The 13,256-nt window shown below is 38.1% G+C and overlaps 1 protein-coding gene across 2 annotated transcripts in view; it reads left to right on the forward strand.

Moving 5' to 3' along the window:
- Positions 1 to 13,256, forward strand: part of WNT7B (Wnt family member 7B) — a 90,525-nt gene that overhangs the window by 42,814 nt on the left and 34,455 nt on the right. For both annotated transcript variants that reach the window (XM_035551026.2, XM_035551025.2), the window contains exon 2: positions 4,301 to 4,527. In XM_035551026.2, the coding sequence (XP_035406919.1) occupies positions 4,301 to 4,527 (227 nt within the window). The remainder of the gene's footprint in view (positions 1 to 4,300; positions 4,528 to 13,256) is intronic.

The raw sequence follows: 13,256 nt of genomic DNA on the forward strand, positions 1-13,256 counted from the left end.
TTTTTTTTTTTAATTTATTTGAAAATTACTCTGTTTGGAGCTCAATTTCAGTGCTGGTGTTTCCCTTGCATTAATGACTAGTGATGGAGAACAGTGATGACTATTCATATGCCAGCTGCTACCATTAATTGCTTTGATGTGCAATGTTATCCCACTAACACTGTTCAATTGGATAACCCATGTGGATGGCCCAACATTACACTTTGAATTGTACATAGGCTATTGCACTGTGGTATGGTTACAATTATAGCAAACTGCAGCAGAAATCTTAACAAAACCCTGCATTCAGGATTTCCTTGTGATAAGAATCATGAGAGTTTGCACCGCAGAGAAATATTAGATGGGAAAAGATGCCAAAATGTGGCGTGTGGATCTGTCTTTTGACAGTTATAAGGCAAAACATTCTCCATCAAGTAAAAAAAGTGTAGTCTTCAACCTGCCAAGGGCCAGGAGTAAAGCACAATCCTCCTGAATGTATGACAGATGCACAAACTGAGGGACGCCACAAGAAATAGTGGAGAGGAAGCTTGAAATGCTGCTGGATACATTTCTTTAATATAAATAAAGTTTTCCAAAACCTCAGATTCATGATTCAGCACTTCTTTTGGCACTAAAATTATAGTAACAATTTAAAGTAGGCTAAACAAGTCTGAGGGAATATGCTGGTAAATTCAGGCCAAAGAGGGGGAAGTCCCTGGAAGTAGTAATAAAAAAACTAAGGCTCTCCTCCTCCTTAACCGCCCCCCCCCCCCAGTAACTGAAGTTTGATCCTTTTAATAAGGAATGTCTTCAATCAAGGAATGTCTTCAATCTCTCTTCAAGCACACAGTAATTATCAATATACTCACAATACGTTCTGAGGCAGATATGATGATACTTATTTTCTGGATGAACAAGCTGTCCCACTTTGACCAAGGCCTGCTCCAAAAACAATGGGAGACCATAGAATACACTCTTTAACCTAATTATGAGACAGTAGTAATGTGTATGGAGGAAGCAACTAAACTGTAAATTATACATGGGGTAGATACTGTAGCCAAACCTTTCTTACTTTCCTTTGTTTTGAAAGTCGTAAGTTTTTGCTGCTCAAGTTGAGATAATTGTTAGTGAAAGCTGTGGGGGAAGCTTTCTTTTCCAAAAGAGATGCCAGAAAGTTATCTCATAACTTTTATCAGTATTTTAATGTAAAAATATATTTATATTATACATTTTACGTGTATATATATATATTATTTATCAGTTAATTGGTCATGTAGCCTCAGCTAGTCAATGACCACTGGGTACCCAGTGGACCAGAACACTGTGTCTTGTGTGCATATGTTGAACATCAACTTAAATTTTGAAGTCTTGTGTGTGTCCACATCTAGGACCTAACCCCACATTCCTTCAGGATTAGGAATTTTCCTCAGCTGGCCCCTTTGCCTGTGCTTCCTGACAGTGTGGCTGACCTGTGTGCCTTTCAGCTGCCCTTAGGCAGAAGAGACATTGACCAAGCTGCAATTTCAGGTCCCCTGTTGGGCACATTCAGGTTACGCCTAGATTTATAAGAGCACTGTCAAGTAAACATGGTGAGACTGCTTCTGCATCATTTGAGAGCCATGTAGCTCCAGGGGTGAAACCATCCACAGGGAGGAGAAGGGGACAGTACCAGGATGGTGCTTTTATTTCTGGTGTTGGTGGTATGCAAGCCCAGAGAACACAGCTTGACACCAGAGCCCAGCAATGAATTTGCAGAGCAAGTGGTCAAAAGCCTACTAATTTTTGTAAACCTCGTGCACCTGTATTTGCAATTTGCCCTCTCCTCTGCCTCAGTGTACAGTGAAGCTTCCCTGCAAGCTCTTCTGCAGTTTGCCTGTGATCCATCACTTATCAATTTAGTTTGCTTAGAATTGGAACTACGATGTTTTCTTTGTCACTTGGAGAGGCACCCAACTACTACCCTTTATACAACATAAACAGCGTAATGCTGTATGGTATCATGTGGCTGGACGTATACATACTCTGAACAAGATACAGTTCTCTTGCTGTAACTTTGAAAACAGCCAGACTAAATACCAGCATGGTTTGGGAAAAGATTCTGGTATTTTAAAGTGATCAAAGTGATACTTTTCCTTATGATTTTAAATGTCTCCTTCTCATGTTACTAGCTAAGTACTATGTTAGTTACTATCTAAAACCGTTGTGGAAGTCGGAGAATCGTATTATATCTACAAGACATTCACTTTTTTTTTTTTAAACATTATTGTATCTCTTAGAAAGTTTTGATTTAAAGGCATGGTCATTTAAATATTTTATTGAGTTGTTTAAGTAGAGAGGCCAGAAACAAAATCTCAGGTCAAAACCTGCCTGAATCTTGGGGAGTTGTGGATTCCAGATGCTCCAGCTTTGTTGCTTAGTACTCAGAGAAACATGAATGAAAGCAACCGGTCTGAGCACTCATGCCCCATACACTGTGAGTGGTCAGAGCTGCAACTACATTTTCTTCTTACTTTTGTTTAGTAGGTAGTACCACATGGCATGCATGTTCTGTGTTTGCAATACCTTTTTTCCATATCTATAAAGCCCCAAGCCATAAATAAAAATACAATTGAGATATTTCTCAGGGATTGTTAACTTTGGAAAAGATGCACAAATACCTATTAAAGGCAGAGTGAATCATCATGGAATTTCCATCCCACAGTAAAACTTGTATTTCATTTTGACCAGCGAAGAGTTCTGCATTCCACCCTTTTTGCTCTGGCTTTACTGTAGTTTATTGAAATGGCAAAATGAAACACTCTGATTTTGTTTAAATGCAACATTTATGTAATTTTTTGGTTACCTTTAAGGTGAAGTTGGTAAGTTCCTACAAAATGCTTCAATTTGGTTTAGTCAGCATTTTCCAAAAAGAGCACTTCCAATGGGAATTTTTTAACACTAAGAACAGAGACGTAAGTGAGCATTCAAGATGGAGAGAAAAGGAATGGGGAACTTATTCTGTATCCTGTAACTAACAGGATGGGAAAATGAAACTAACTGTATGACCCAATACCAGGCTGCGAAAAGCTAAAGAGGGGAAAAAGTTTGCAGAGGTAATTCCTTGGAGCTGCCAAGAAGCAGGATGTTGTCTGCAGAGCACAAAAGCCAGCTAGTCCATGCAGCAGGGGCTTTTGCAGGCTTCAGAAGGTCTATATAACTAGTCAGGGATGTGGATCAGAAATAATGACCACATATATCATTATGGGGTAGTATGCCTCAAGCTCTTCCCTTTTGGTGGTCTGTGTTTTTCTGGAAGACATTTTCTGAAGTGCTTCATTGACTTGGGTGCTGAAGAGTGTTTTCTGAAAATGGACTGAAGGCTCCTAAGTTGTGGAGCTGTCTCAGGGTCCAACACATTGGGTTGAGAAAGGACTGTTTTGCTAACAAAACTATACTGATCTCCTTGCTCTTGCTGGCTTGTCCAGAGTCAGTTGAAGCATCCCTGCTGGTACTTGATAGATGTGACCAGAGGCATCCCTGAATGTGTACCCACGTTGTCTTATTTTTTCAAAATATGACTGCTTAAAATGTAGCTTGTACTGATGTTGAAAAATGAGCCTGTAATGATGCTGAAAAATGAAAAATAAATGCACTAAAGTGAAAACATATGGCAGGTGCAAGTTATATGCAAGCTTTATAAATAATGCTGAAAATATACTTGAAGAATGAGAAATACAAATGTTTCTGGTCTGGATAGCCCATATTAAGGATCACTCATACGTGCTCCATGATATTTGCCAGGTCTAGAAGTTCAGTTATGCTGGTGAACTTTCATTAATCACTCAGCAGAAGAGTGTAATAACGGGCAAGAAAGTTGGTACTGTCAAGTCATCCTCTAAATTGTGTTCAATGGTTTCAAATGAGTGATGGATGGATGGATGGGCTGCAGTAATTAAAACACTGAGCCTGAATCTGTGTAGGCCATTCAAAGCAGACCTTAACTTCAGAGATTTACATACAATCAGTTATCACTATTTTCTGTTTTTAAATATGACTTACTTTCCACATCTAAACATCTGATGGCAGCGTGTAGGACTGGAAGCAGAAGTGCCAAAGTTCCACTTGTGTGGAGTTTCTGGCACAAATCAGACCAAGAATTACTGCAAGATTTCCAAATCCACTTACCAGACCAGAAAAATTGGGATAAGTCTGCATAATTATAGGAACTAAACTTCCAACCCTTCCTCATTTACTTAGCGCCTTGCCTGCCACATGGCAACATACAGCAAAAGCAATTAATAGCCTCAATCTGGTTCTAATGTGTCTTTCTGCTTTTCTTCAGAGCTTTGTCATCTGTGGTGGCTTTAGGAGCTAATATCATCTGCAACAAAATCCCAGGCTTGGCCCCTCGGCAGCGAGCGATCTGCCAGAGCCGCCCTGATGCCATCATTGTGATCGGAGAAGGGGCACAAATGGGAATCAATGAGTGCCAGTACCAGTTTCGGTATGGGAGGTGGAACTGCTCTGCACTGGGAGAGAAAACAGTCTTTGGACAAGAGCTTCGAGTAGGTAAGGGAGTCTCTAATACAGTGCTAAAATGGTATGTTGGGGCTATTTGTCTTTTAGCTTTCTCACTGTGCTTCTGCAATGGTTTAGCTCCCTCTAAGGTATTTGCTTGCTGGAGTTCAACAGTGATGCTCCCAGAGCAACTGTGGTCTGTATTTTTCAATCATCAGATAGTAATTGGCAAGAGACAAGAAATCTCTAATGAACTCTAGACGAAGTCACTCATATCCGTGCAACTTCATACCTAGCAATGACCCAGATCCCCGCACAGGCATCCTAGGGCACAGTCATCACAGCCCGTGAAAAAATATTTCCAACTGTTATCCTGTTAGAGGTTGCCATGATAACTGTGGTGCATGTTAAGGCCAATCGAAAGGGAACGACAATGAGCTCCAAAGAACACCTCCGCCGATTTCCCAAGAGCTTAAGTAAAAGGAGAGTCCCAATTAACTGATGGAAGTGTAGCACATACGACACTGGCCTTCCAATAAAAAAATAGCAATATATATCCATTTTAATGTTGCTATCCTATTTTAAAGAAAATACTGCAATTGATTTGAGGCAGGAAACCTATTCAAAGAAAATAATACCGGATCTTGGCCTGACAAACCATTAGCTGTCAGAAGTTAAGTGATCACTTTCCATTTACCATACGTCTGCTATTATTTCATAGGGAGGATTATGCAAATTTATTTTCCAGCACTGAGATCATTATTTTCCTCATTAACTAGCTCAGTATCCTAACCCTATTCTTGTCCTTTCCTCTCTCCCCCAAGGGTTGTCCACTTACCATACCCCATACTTATGGTGCTCAATGTTGGGATAACATTTTGTGGTGTGTGGCTCTCACAAGGGTGCTCAGAATGAAATCATCAAGCTTCTCTGTGTGGTTGTAGCACGTTCTTGTTGTGTCACATTCTTCTCTGAGTGACATCTCTTTCTTGAATTCAATAGTTCAGGTGAGTTTTGTAACACAATTGAATGTGGTCAGACACAAGATATCTTTAAAAACCGTGTGAAAAAATAGCATAACAATTATTCCCATCTGTGCAAAGAGGAGGCAACTTACATGGTGCTTTGGTTGTTAATAGAGATCAAGGCACTTTTTTTTTTCCCCAACATACTTGTGCAATGAATGGCAAAAGCTCAGGTGCGCTTAAGTCAATGACAAAACTGAATATTTTTTTCAAAGCGTATGCAAGACTGAGAGTCTGATTGAGGTCTGGGCTTTTTTAGTGCACAGTGGACTAGTTATAAAGAATTGTAACTGAATAAGTACATTGATGTCAGGAGAACTGACTTATACTAGCAGAGAATTTATCATACTCTGGCATTACTCCACACAAAACCACAGAAGTGAAAAGGCCTAGAAAGCCAAACTAATAGCTAAAGAAAAGTCTGAATTTTTTGAACTTTAGAAAAATTTTCGGTAGAATTAATGCTGAAAAGATGGTAGTGAGAAATTTGATTTTCAGTGTCTCTTCCCACATTTGACTGAAGAGATTTCTAATTCCTCTTAGAAAATACATCACACCTAACCTTTGTTTCTTAAAAGGTAGTGGAAGGCATTAAACATCCTCGAGACACCATATACAGGAAATAAACAAACACTTAACATTTGCCTTCATCTTTAAATGAATCAGAAAACCATCTAGTCACCTGTATTGACTATTAGAAGCACAGGTCTATTCTTCCTTGGTTGGTCTTAGACTTGTTTGTCATAAGATGATATCCAAAATGATGTTGCTACTAGAAAATATATAGATGCCAAGCAGACTACGGTTGTACGTCTTTATGCTCCTTTGTCTTGACCTGCTAAAGCCTGCAGGCATGCTCTGAACCTTAGACAAGAAAGTCCTCTTAACATCTGTGAGATCATCTATGTCCTTGGAAAGAGACACTTGGTAGTGTTGTATCCGAGTCAGTGTCACTGCTAAACTTTCAGTTGAAAATGTTTTCATGACTTCTGCTTTCCTCTTCAAGCTCAGAATCTTGTGACACCTCATGAGCTTAGGTATGATTGTATTCATACCTAACAATCTCTACCACTGACAGAAATTGTGCAAGTGAGCACAGTGAAAACGCTTAAAGAAGACAAGTCGTGGTTGTGCTTTCTTTCTGAAATAAGAGCCATAGGGAACCGAAATTGTTTGGTATCAGGATGGACTAGCTATCAGGATGGTCAGACTATACAAGTTTTGAAAAAACAAGGTTTTCTTGAGCCATTGTTCAGGTCATATTTGCCAAAATGTTCACCAAATTCTTGACCTCTTCACCGAACCTGGGTGGTTTCTTTCAGCTCTGAAATGACTGATGTGGAATTTGGTGGGTTCTTTTATGGCTTAACCCAAACACAGACAAAACTTGGCAGTTGCAGCTGAGTTCTGCTTTGACATTTGTTGGGTGTGAAACCACACAAACTGTAACGGATGGAGAAGGTTTACACGACCCCTGCCAGCTGAGCCAGATGAGTTCCATGCAGGTCTATAAAGGATCCCATAATCCACATGTCTTTGTTTGTTTTATTAGTGGAATAGCACCCAGAGATGATGTGGTTAGTATCTAGGGAAAGGACAAGGTTTAGGAAGTGGTGTTATTACACTAGTGAGAGGAAAACAAGTGAAAAAAAGGACAAAGTTTAAAATAAAATAAAATAAAATAAAATAAAACAAAATAATATAAAATAAAATAAAATACTTAAAAGGTACAAAAGACTTGTAAACATAAATATTCACATGTGTAACAAAACACATCTGTATCTGACACATAAACACTAAATCAGACATTTGGTTCTGTCTTGAACAGACTGAAGGAAGGATTAAGACAAAAAAAAAGACAGACGTTATTCATTTCATCCTCAATAAGCTAGCTATGTTGGATTGATGCTGAGCTATTTTTTCAAAGACTTACTTCAGTGAATGGGTCCTGTATCACCACTTATGTAATACACAGGGGTCAATATTAAAAACAATGCAAATAATTCATTCGGAGGTCAGAATAACAACTGTAGCAACCATGTTATATGTGGGGCATTCATATTTGTGTGGAAGATTTATAGCAATGTCCTGGTTTCAGCTAGGACAGGGTTAATTTTCCTCCTAGTAGCTGGTAGGGTGCTATGTTTTGGATTAGGATGAGAAGAGCGCTGATAACATGCTGATGTTTTAATTGTTGTAGAGCAGTGCTTACACCAAGCCAAGGACTTTTCAGCTTCTCGCTCTGTCCTGCTAGCGAGCAGGCTAGGGATGCAGCAGGAGCTGGGAGGGGACAGACCCAGGACAGCTGACCCAAACTGGCCAAAGGGGTATTCCATACCATCTGACGTCATGCTGAACAATATATAGGGGTGGCTAGCCGGGGTGGGGGGGGCCGGCTGCTGGGGGATAGGCTGAGCATCAGTCAACGGGTGGTGAGCAATTGCATTGTGCATCACTTGTTTCGTACACATTATTATTAATACTATTATTATTATTATTATTATTGTTATTATTATTTTCCTGTCTTAATAAACTGTCTTTATCTCAACTCACAGGCTTCACTTTCCCGTTTCTCTCCCCCATCCCAGAGAGGGAGGGGGGAGGGTGAGCGAACGGCTGTGTGGTGTTTAGCTGCCAGCTGGGCTAAACCACAACAAGCAACCAGAGATAAAAAGTGATAAGGAGATCCAAATTAGTAGCATGAACAAAGGACGTGGCATGGAATGAATTAAGCAAGCCGTGTGTATAGTTTTTTTTTTTTTAATTGTCTTTTTATATATATATATATATTTATAGCTGGGAACTTTCCCAGTCATGCTAACTCCAAAGAAAAATATCACTACTACACTTACTTTACTCATCCTGTCCCTGCACATACTCATAATTGTCACCTTCCTGCACTCATCCTTAGTTTTCACACCGGCTTCTCACATAAAGTCATCTTTTGCAGTCTCTACTCATTCCTCTTGTTAGAAGCCATAAGTTTACCTCTTTAACAAATGGATTCACAAATTAATTGGTTAATGATACATAAATTGGTATTATACATCCGATAATCATTGTTGAAAAATCATTGTCCTTCTACCTTTTTGAAGGCAAGGGCCCTGATTTGGAAATGTATAGCCTCTGGTCCTACCAAGCTACTGATGCAAAAGAGTGGATTGGTCTTAATTGCCCCAAATGATGGTTTAAACAATCTATCATGTAGGTACCTCTAAAAGTTATAGATTATTAATAGCAATTGGAAGCAAATAACTCTAAGCAAATAAGTATCCAGTGCAGCCTCTGAAGTAGGGAGTTAGAATCAATATCAGAATTGAAACCTACCGTGGTTCTTTGAAAGTAGATTGTTCTGGCTAATTATTTGAGTATTGACCTTTTCCACTGAAATTCTCTGAACTGAAGTGCTTATAAACAGATTGCTCTTATAGTGTTAAATCCAGGGCAAAAATGAGGTACAGCAGACAAAAGTCTTAGAAATGTTTAGCTGTAAAGATATAAAGATATCAAAATAATCTGTAGAAGATTCCTTTGTCAGACTCACGATATAGAAAATTGTCATGAATTAGTAGTATTCATCTGGCTGTCTTTCGCACTCATCAGAATGCCTCAAAGATAACTTTAGATATGGGTTATATGGAAAAACTTAATAATTGATCTGAACATTTTACAGGGAAGAAGCAACAAATTGGCAAAAAACAAGGGAGTTCAGAAGATTTTTTTTTTTTTTTTAATTTCTGACCTTTTGTGTGGATCTGTAGATTTCTGGTATGTTGAAAAGATGCTTCTGAAGTGAGGTTAAGCTTTGATTGCTGTGAGAGATTTAGGAAAAGACCAATATCTTAAGAAATTTCCAGTCACCATGCATTTACCCAACTCTTATTCCACTCTCCAGGCAGAAAGGGAGAGGGATGGAAGAGAAAACTGCATTTTTAAAGACTACTGAAATATGTGCATGGATTTTATTAACTCACAGGTGAAGAAGACCTTACAGGTTATTTTGAGAAACAGTCAGAAAATAAAGTCGATTGTCAAGGTTATATACAAGCTTTCACTTGTATATATGCACACATAAAATGCTAGGAAGACAGCATAATTTCAAACAGAAAGTGAAGAAATGGAGTGAAACACCTTCCAGAAGAAAGATACTCATAAAAATGTGATTCTTTATGTATTTGCACTGGAAATAGGTAACTAAATCCACGTTGAATCCTGCTATTTTAGCTGCAGGCATAAAAGAACATGGGAATTGGGCATGAAAGATTCGTAAGTGATGACATTGTGGAGAATTGGTTGGCATTTTATCATGCATAATGAGGGATGTCAGTAAATTATTCTTGGTTCAGGCCATATATAGGCTTAATTAAATTTGGATTCACATATGAATCCAGTCATTTTTATTCTGGGCTACGATGGTGGTTTGACCGAGATGCCAAATGTTCATAAAAACTTCCTACCAAAAATGGGAGGAGTAGAGAGGCTCATTACTCTCCAAAAATGGAAAATCGCATCCAGGGAGATATATTGATCTAGTACAGTAGTGTCTAGTATGGTATGAGTTGGCCAACTTGGAAAGCTTGACTTGCAGTACGAGCAGAAAATTTCCAATATATGAAGACAGGCGGCATTCTTAGACATGCTTTACAACCATACATGTGTTTTAATGCTATCAGCAAATCAATAAAGGGAACCATAAATGAATCCAGATAGTTTGCCTAAAGTAAGTACACTTCTATCTCGTTATTTCCCTTCCTTTCCTTTTGCCATTTTTTTTTCTTTCAGTTACTTTACGTTCTCATTTTCCAATTTTTAATCAATATATGTTGTTAGTTAATGCTTAGTAATATTCGTGTATCAGGTTGACTGTATGTTTATTATTCAAACATCTGTGTATTTATTATGGGAAAATCTATCTTTACGGAATTGTGTTATATCCAATAAAAACAATATGGGGAAAAGAAAGGAGTCGTGCAGCTGGAAACAATTTAGAGGGGGAAAATGATTTGGAATTAGATTATTTTAAATGTGATACAGAGAAGGGTATACACTTCACCAACAGAAAGGCAGTAATTATCTTTGTCATAGCAGTAGGTGCTATGATTGGTTTAGGCATTTGTCAGTTATCGTCAACCACAATTGCACAGTGGCCTTTGGATATAATGTGGAAAAAAATCTTTTTTTTTTCTTTTTTTTTTTCTTTTTTTTTTCTGTTGTTGTCATATAGCATGGTTCCAGATAACAAAGTCTTTTTAGCATTCAAGCAACTGATCAGAAAGAAACTTGTTTGTAATTTGAACTGGATGTCTGCATTGGTGCTAGGATATGGTAAAAGACATTTCAATGTAGAAGTGGCTTCTTGGGGGATGGCAGCAGCTTCCAACTCATAGTGCAGCAGGTTATCTGGGATGTCAGGAGATAGGTACACACAATGTGTTCAATCAGCCAAGACTGTGTGCGAGACTTAGAGAAGACTGCCTAAGACCAATACAAATTGGGTCTTTGCTGCTCACACGGCTACCTTGGAATGACTGCTGATGTCCATTTAACAAAATGTCATGTGGAGGCATTGCATTTGCTTGTGTGATTTAGTTAAATGAGTACATGCTATAAATGCCTTGGCAAATTTAATGAACCATGGTTTATGCAAGAATAGTTTTTAATAGAAGCACAGCGGTATACTACAAGATGCATAATCCTCAGTTATTTAAAGAAAGAGATTTCCTATTATTAGGCTGAATTCAAAAATAAAAATAAAAAATAAAACAAGACATGCACAGTGAACTGCCACCCGCACTGGCTGAGTAACTGTCAGGCAGACAGGCAGAGGCAGCGGTAAAGAGAAGAAAATACAATCTCTGAGGACCTCCTCAGAATGCTCATTTTGCTGGAAAGATTTATCTTAGTGCAAATACCCGTTGAAAGCCTTATATTAAGTAGCTCAAACAAACAGTGTATTTCTTTTCACAACTGGCATGTTGTTGCTGGAAGGAGAAACAAAAATATTCTTAACTTGAAGAATATCCAGTATATTTGTACTATCTTATTAGATATATATTGCGGAAAGATTTCAGTTATATTAGAGATAGAACAAAGATAGAAAGTCCATGTTAGAACAAAATTGGGTTAATCCACCTAATGTCCCTCATACCTATATTAGTTATCCTGTAGGCAATAAGGTAACTAAAAAAAAAGGCATGCAAGCTGCCTTATGAGGACAGTTTTTACAGGGCAATTCATTTTGATGGTGACCTAAAGAGCAGAAAAAAAGCTGTGAAAATCTAGTGGCTACAAGGTAAAGTGAGAGGACTATTTTAGTTTGCATCACTGACTTTGAAGGAAATTGAAGAAAAGATGCAAACAGTTTGTACTTTGTGACTGTAGAAGGGTGGATAAGCTTCTTGCTATCACAAGAAACAAAGCAAGACAGTAACCCAAACCAGAATAAGAAAATAAACCTCCCAGCTGGCAGCAGCTGATGTTGGGAAGGGTTGGTAAAAACTTATGAAACAACTTCTGTGCTAAGAATTGATATTATTCTAGCTGAGGAGACCTTTTGTGAGAGTGATAGGTTGAGATTTTTCCTAATTTTAGTAGGATTCTGTCATCTGAAGATTTTTAGAAAAATAAAAACATATTTCTGTTCTCAGGAAGTACTGTTGTATTAAACAAACATCCTATTTTGAGAGGATGGAGGATCCCCATCTTAGTGAATCTACTCAAAAATATGTGGATAATAATTTTGCTGTGCTTTAAATATTTCTTCGGATGTCAGAGCCCCATAATCACCCAGCAAGCTTTAATTAATGTTTTCAAAACAGACTGCAAGTCATAGGTGAAAAGATAAACGTGAATGGACAGCGCCCTTTGTAAATTATTAATTGACAGTAATATATTTTGTTTGACTTTACTAGAAACAATGCCATTTTTCTACATTAATTTAATCATTTCTACCTCTTTTTCTTTGTCTCCCTATAAAAGAAACTTGTCTAGCATAGGTAATCTGTGATATAGATAATCACCTTTTTGTAAGGTATAACTGTCTAGTGCAGTGTAGCTCAATTATGTTTTTTTGTTGTTGTTGTTTGTTTGTTTGTTTCTTTTTTCTCAAGGATCATAAGTTTGAAGAAAAGTACAAGTTCTCTTAGGTTAAAATACTATCATTGCCATTTAAATATTTACCTCTTTGGCAGAACGGTTGCTTTTAAAAGGCAGACATCCTTATTCTAAATGCAGCACTAATATGTTAATACAATTACTTCATGAACTCTGTGTGGCTTGCAGCTGGATGAGAAATGGTAGATGCTGAACTGAATGAAATCTGGAATTCCCATTCTGAGAGGAGTGCTTACTCCTTAAACTTCTATTTCATTTATCATATAAAAATGAAGTTTTCCTTGGAATACATTTTTTTCTTCAGACACTTTCAAACTAAAATGCCTGACTCTGAACAACTTCATTTTGGTTTACTAACGCACTGCCTTTCAAACTAATTAAGGATTAATATGCGCATTGATGTAAATTGATGCAGGGACCTGTAACTAGGGAGGCTCAAGTCTCTGCATCTCATGAGCTTTGGTCTCACCTGCTTCTGTATGCATCTGAAGTTACATGGCTCTGTGACACACCTTGCAGCTTGGTAAGAGAAATCACAGGAAGACACACTGCCTTCCTGTGACATTAAACCTCAGGTTACAAAAGGGCCATTGTGTTCTCAGAAAACAACAGGTTGATGTGGGAAAGCAGTTTAATACTTTG

Source organism: Cygnus atratus, chromosome 1, assembly GCF_013377495.2.
Source record: "Cygnus atratus isolate AKBS03 ecotype Queensland, Australia chromosome 1, CAtr_DNAZoo_HiC_assembly, whole genome shotgun sequence".
Lineage (NCBI taxonomy): Eukaryota > Metazoa > Chordata > Aves > Anseriformes > Anatidae > Cygnus > Cygnus atratus.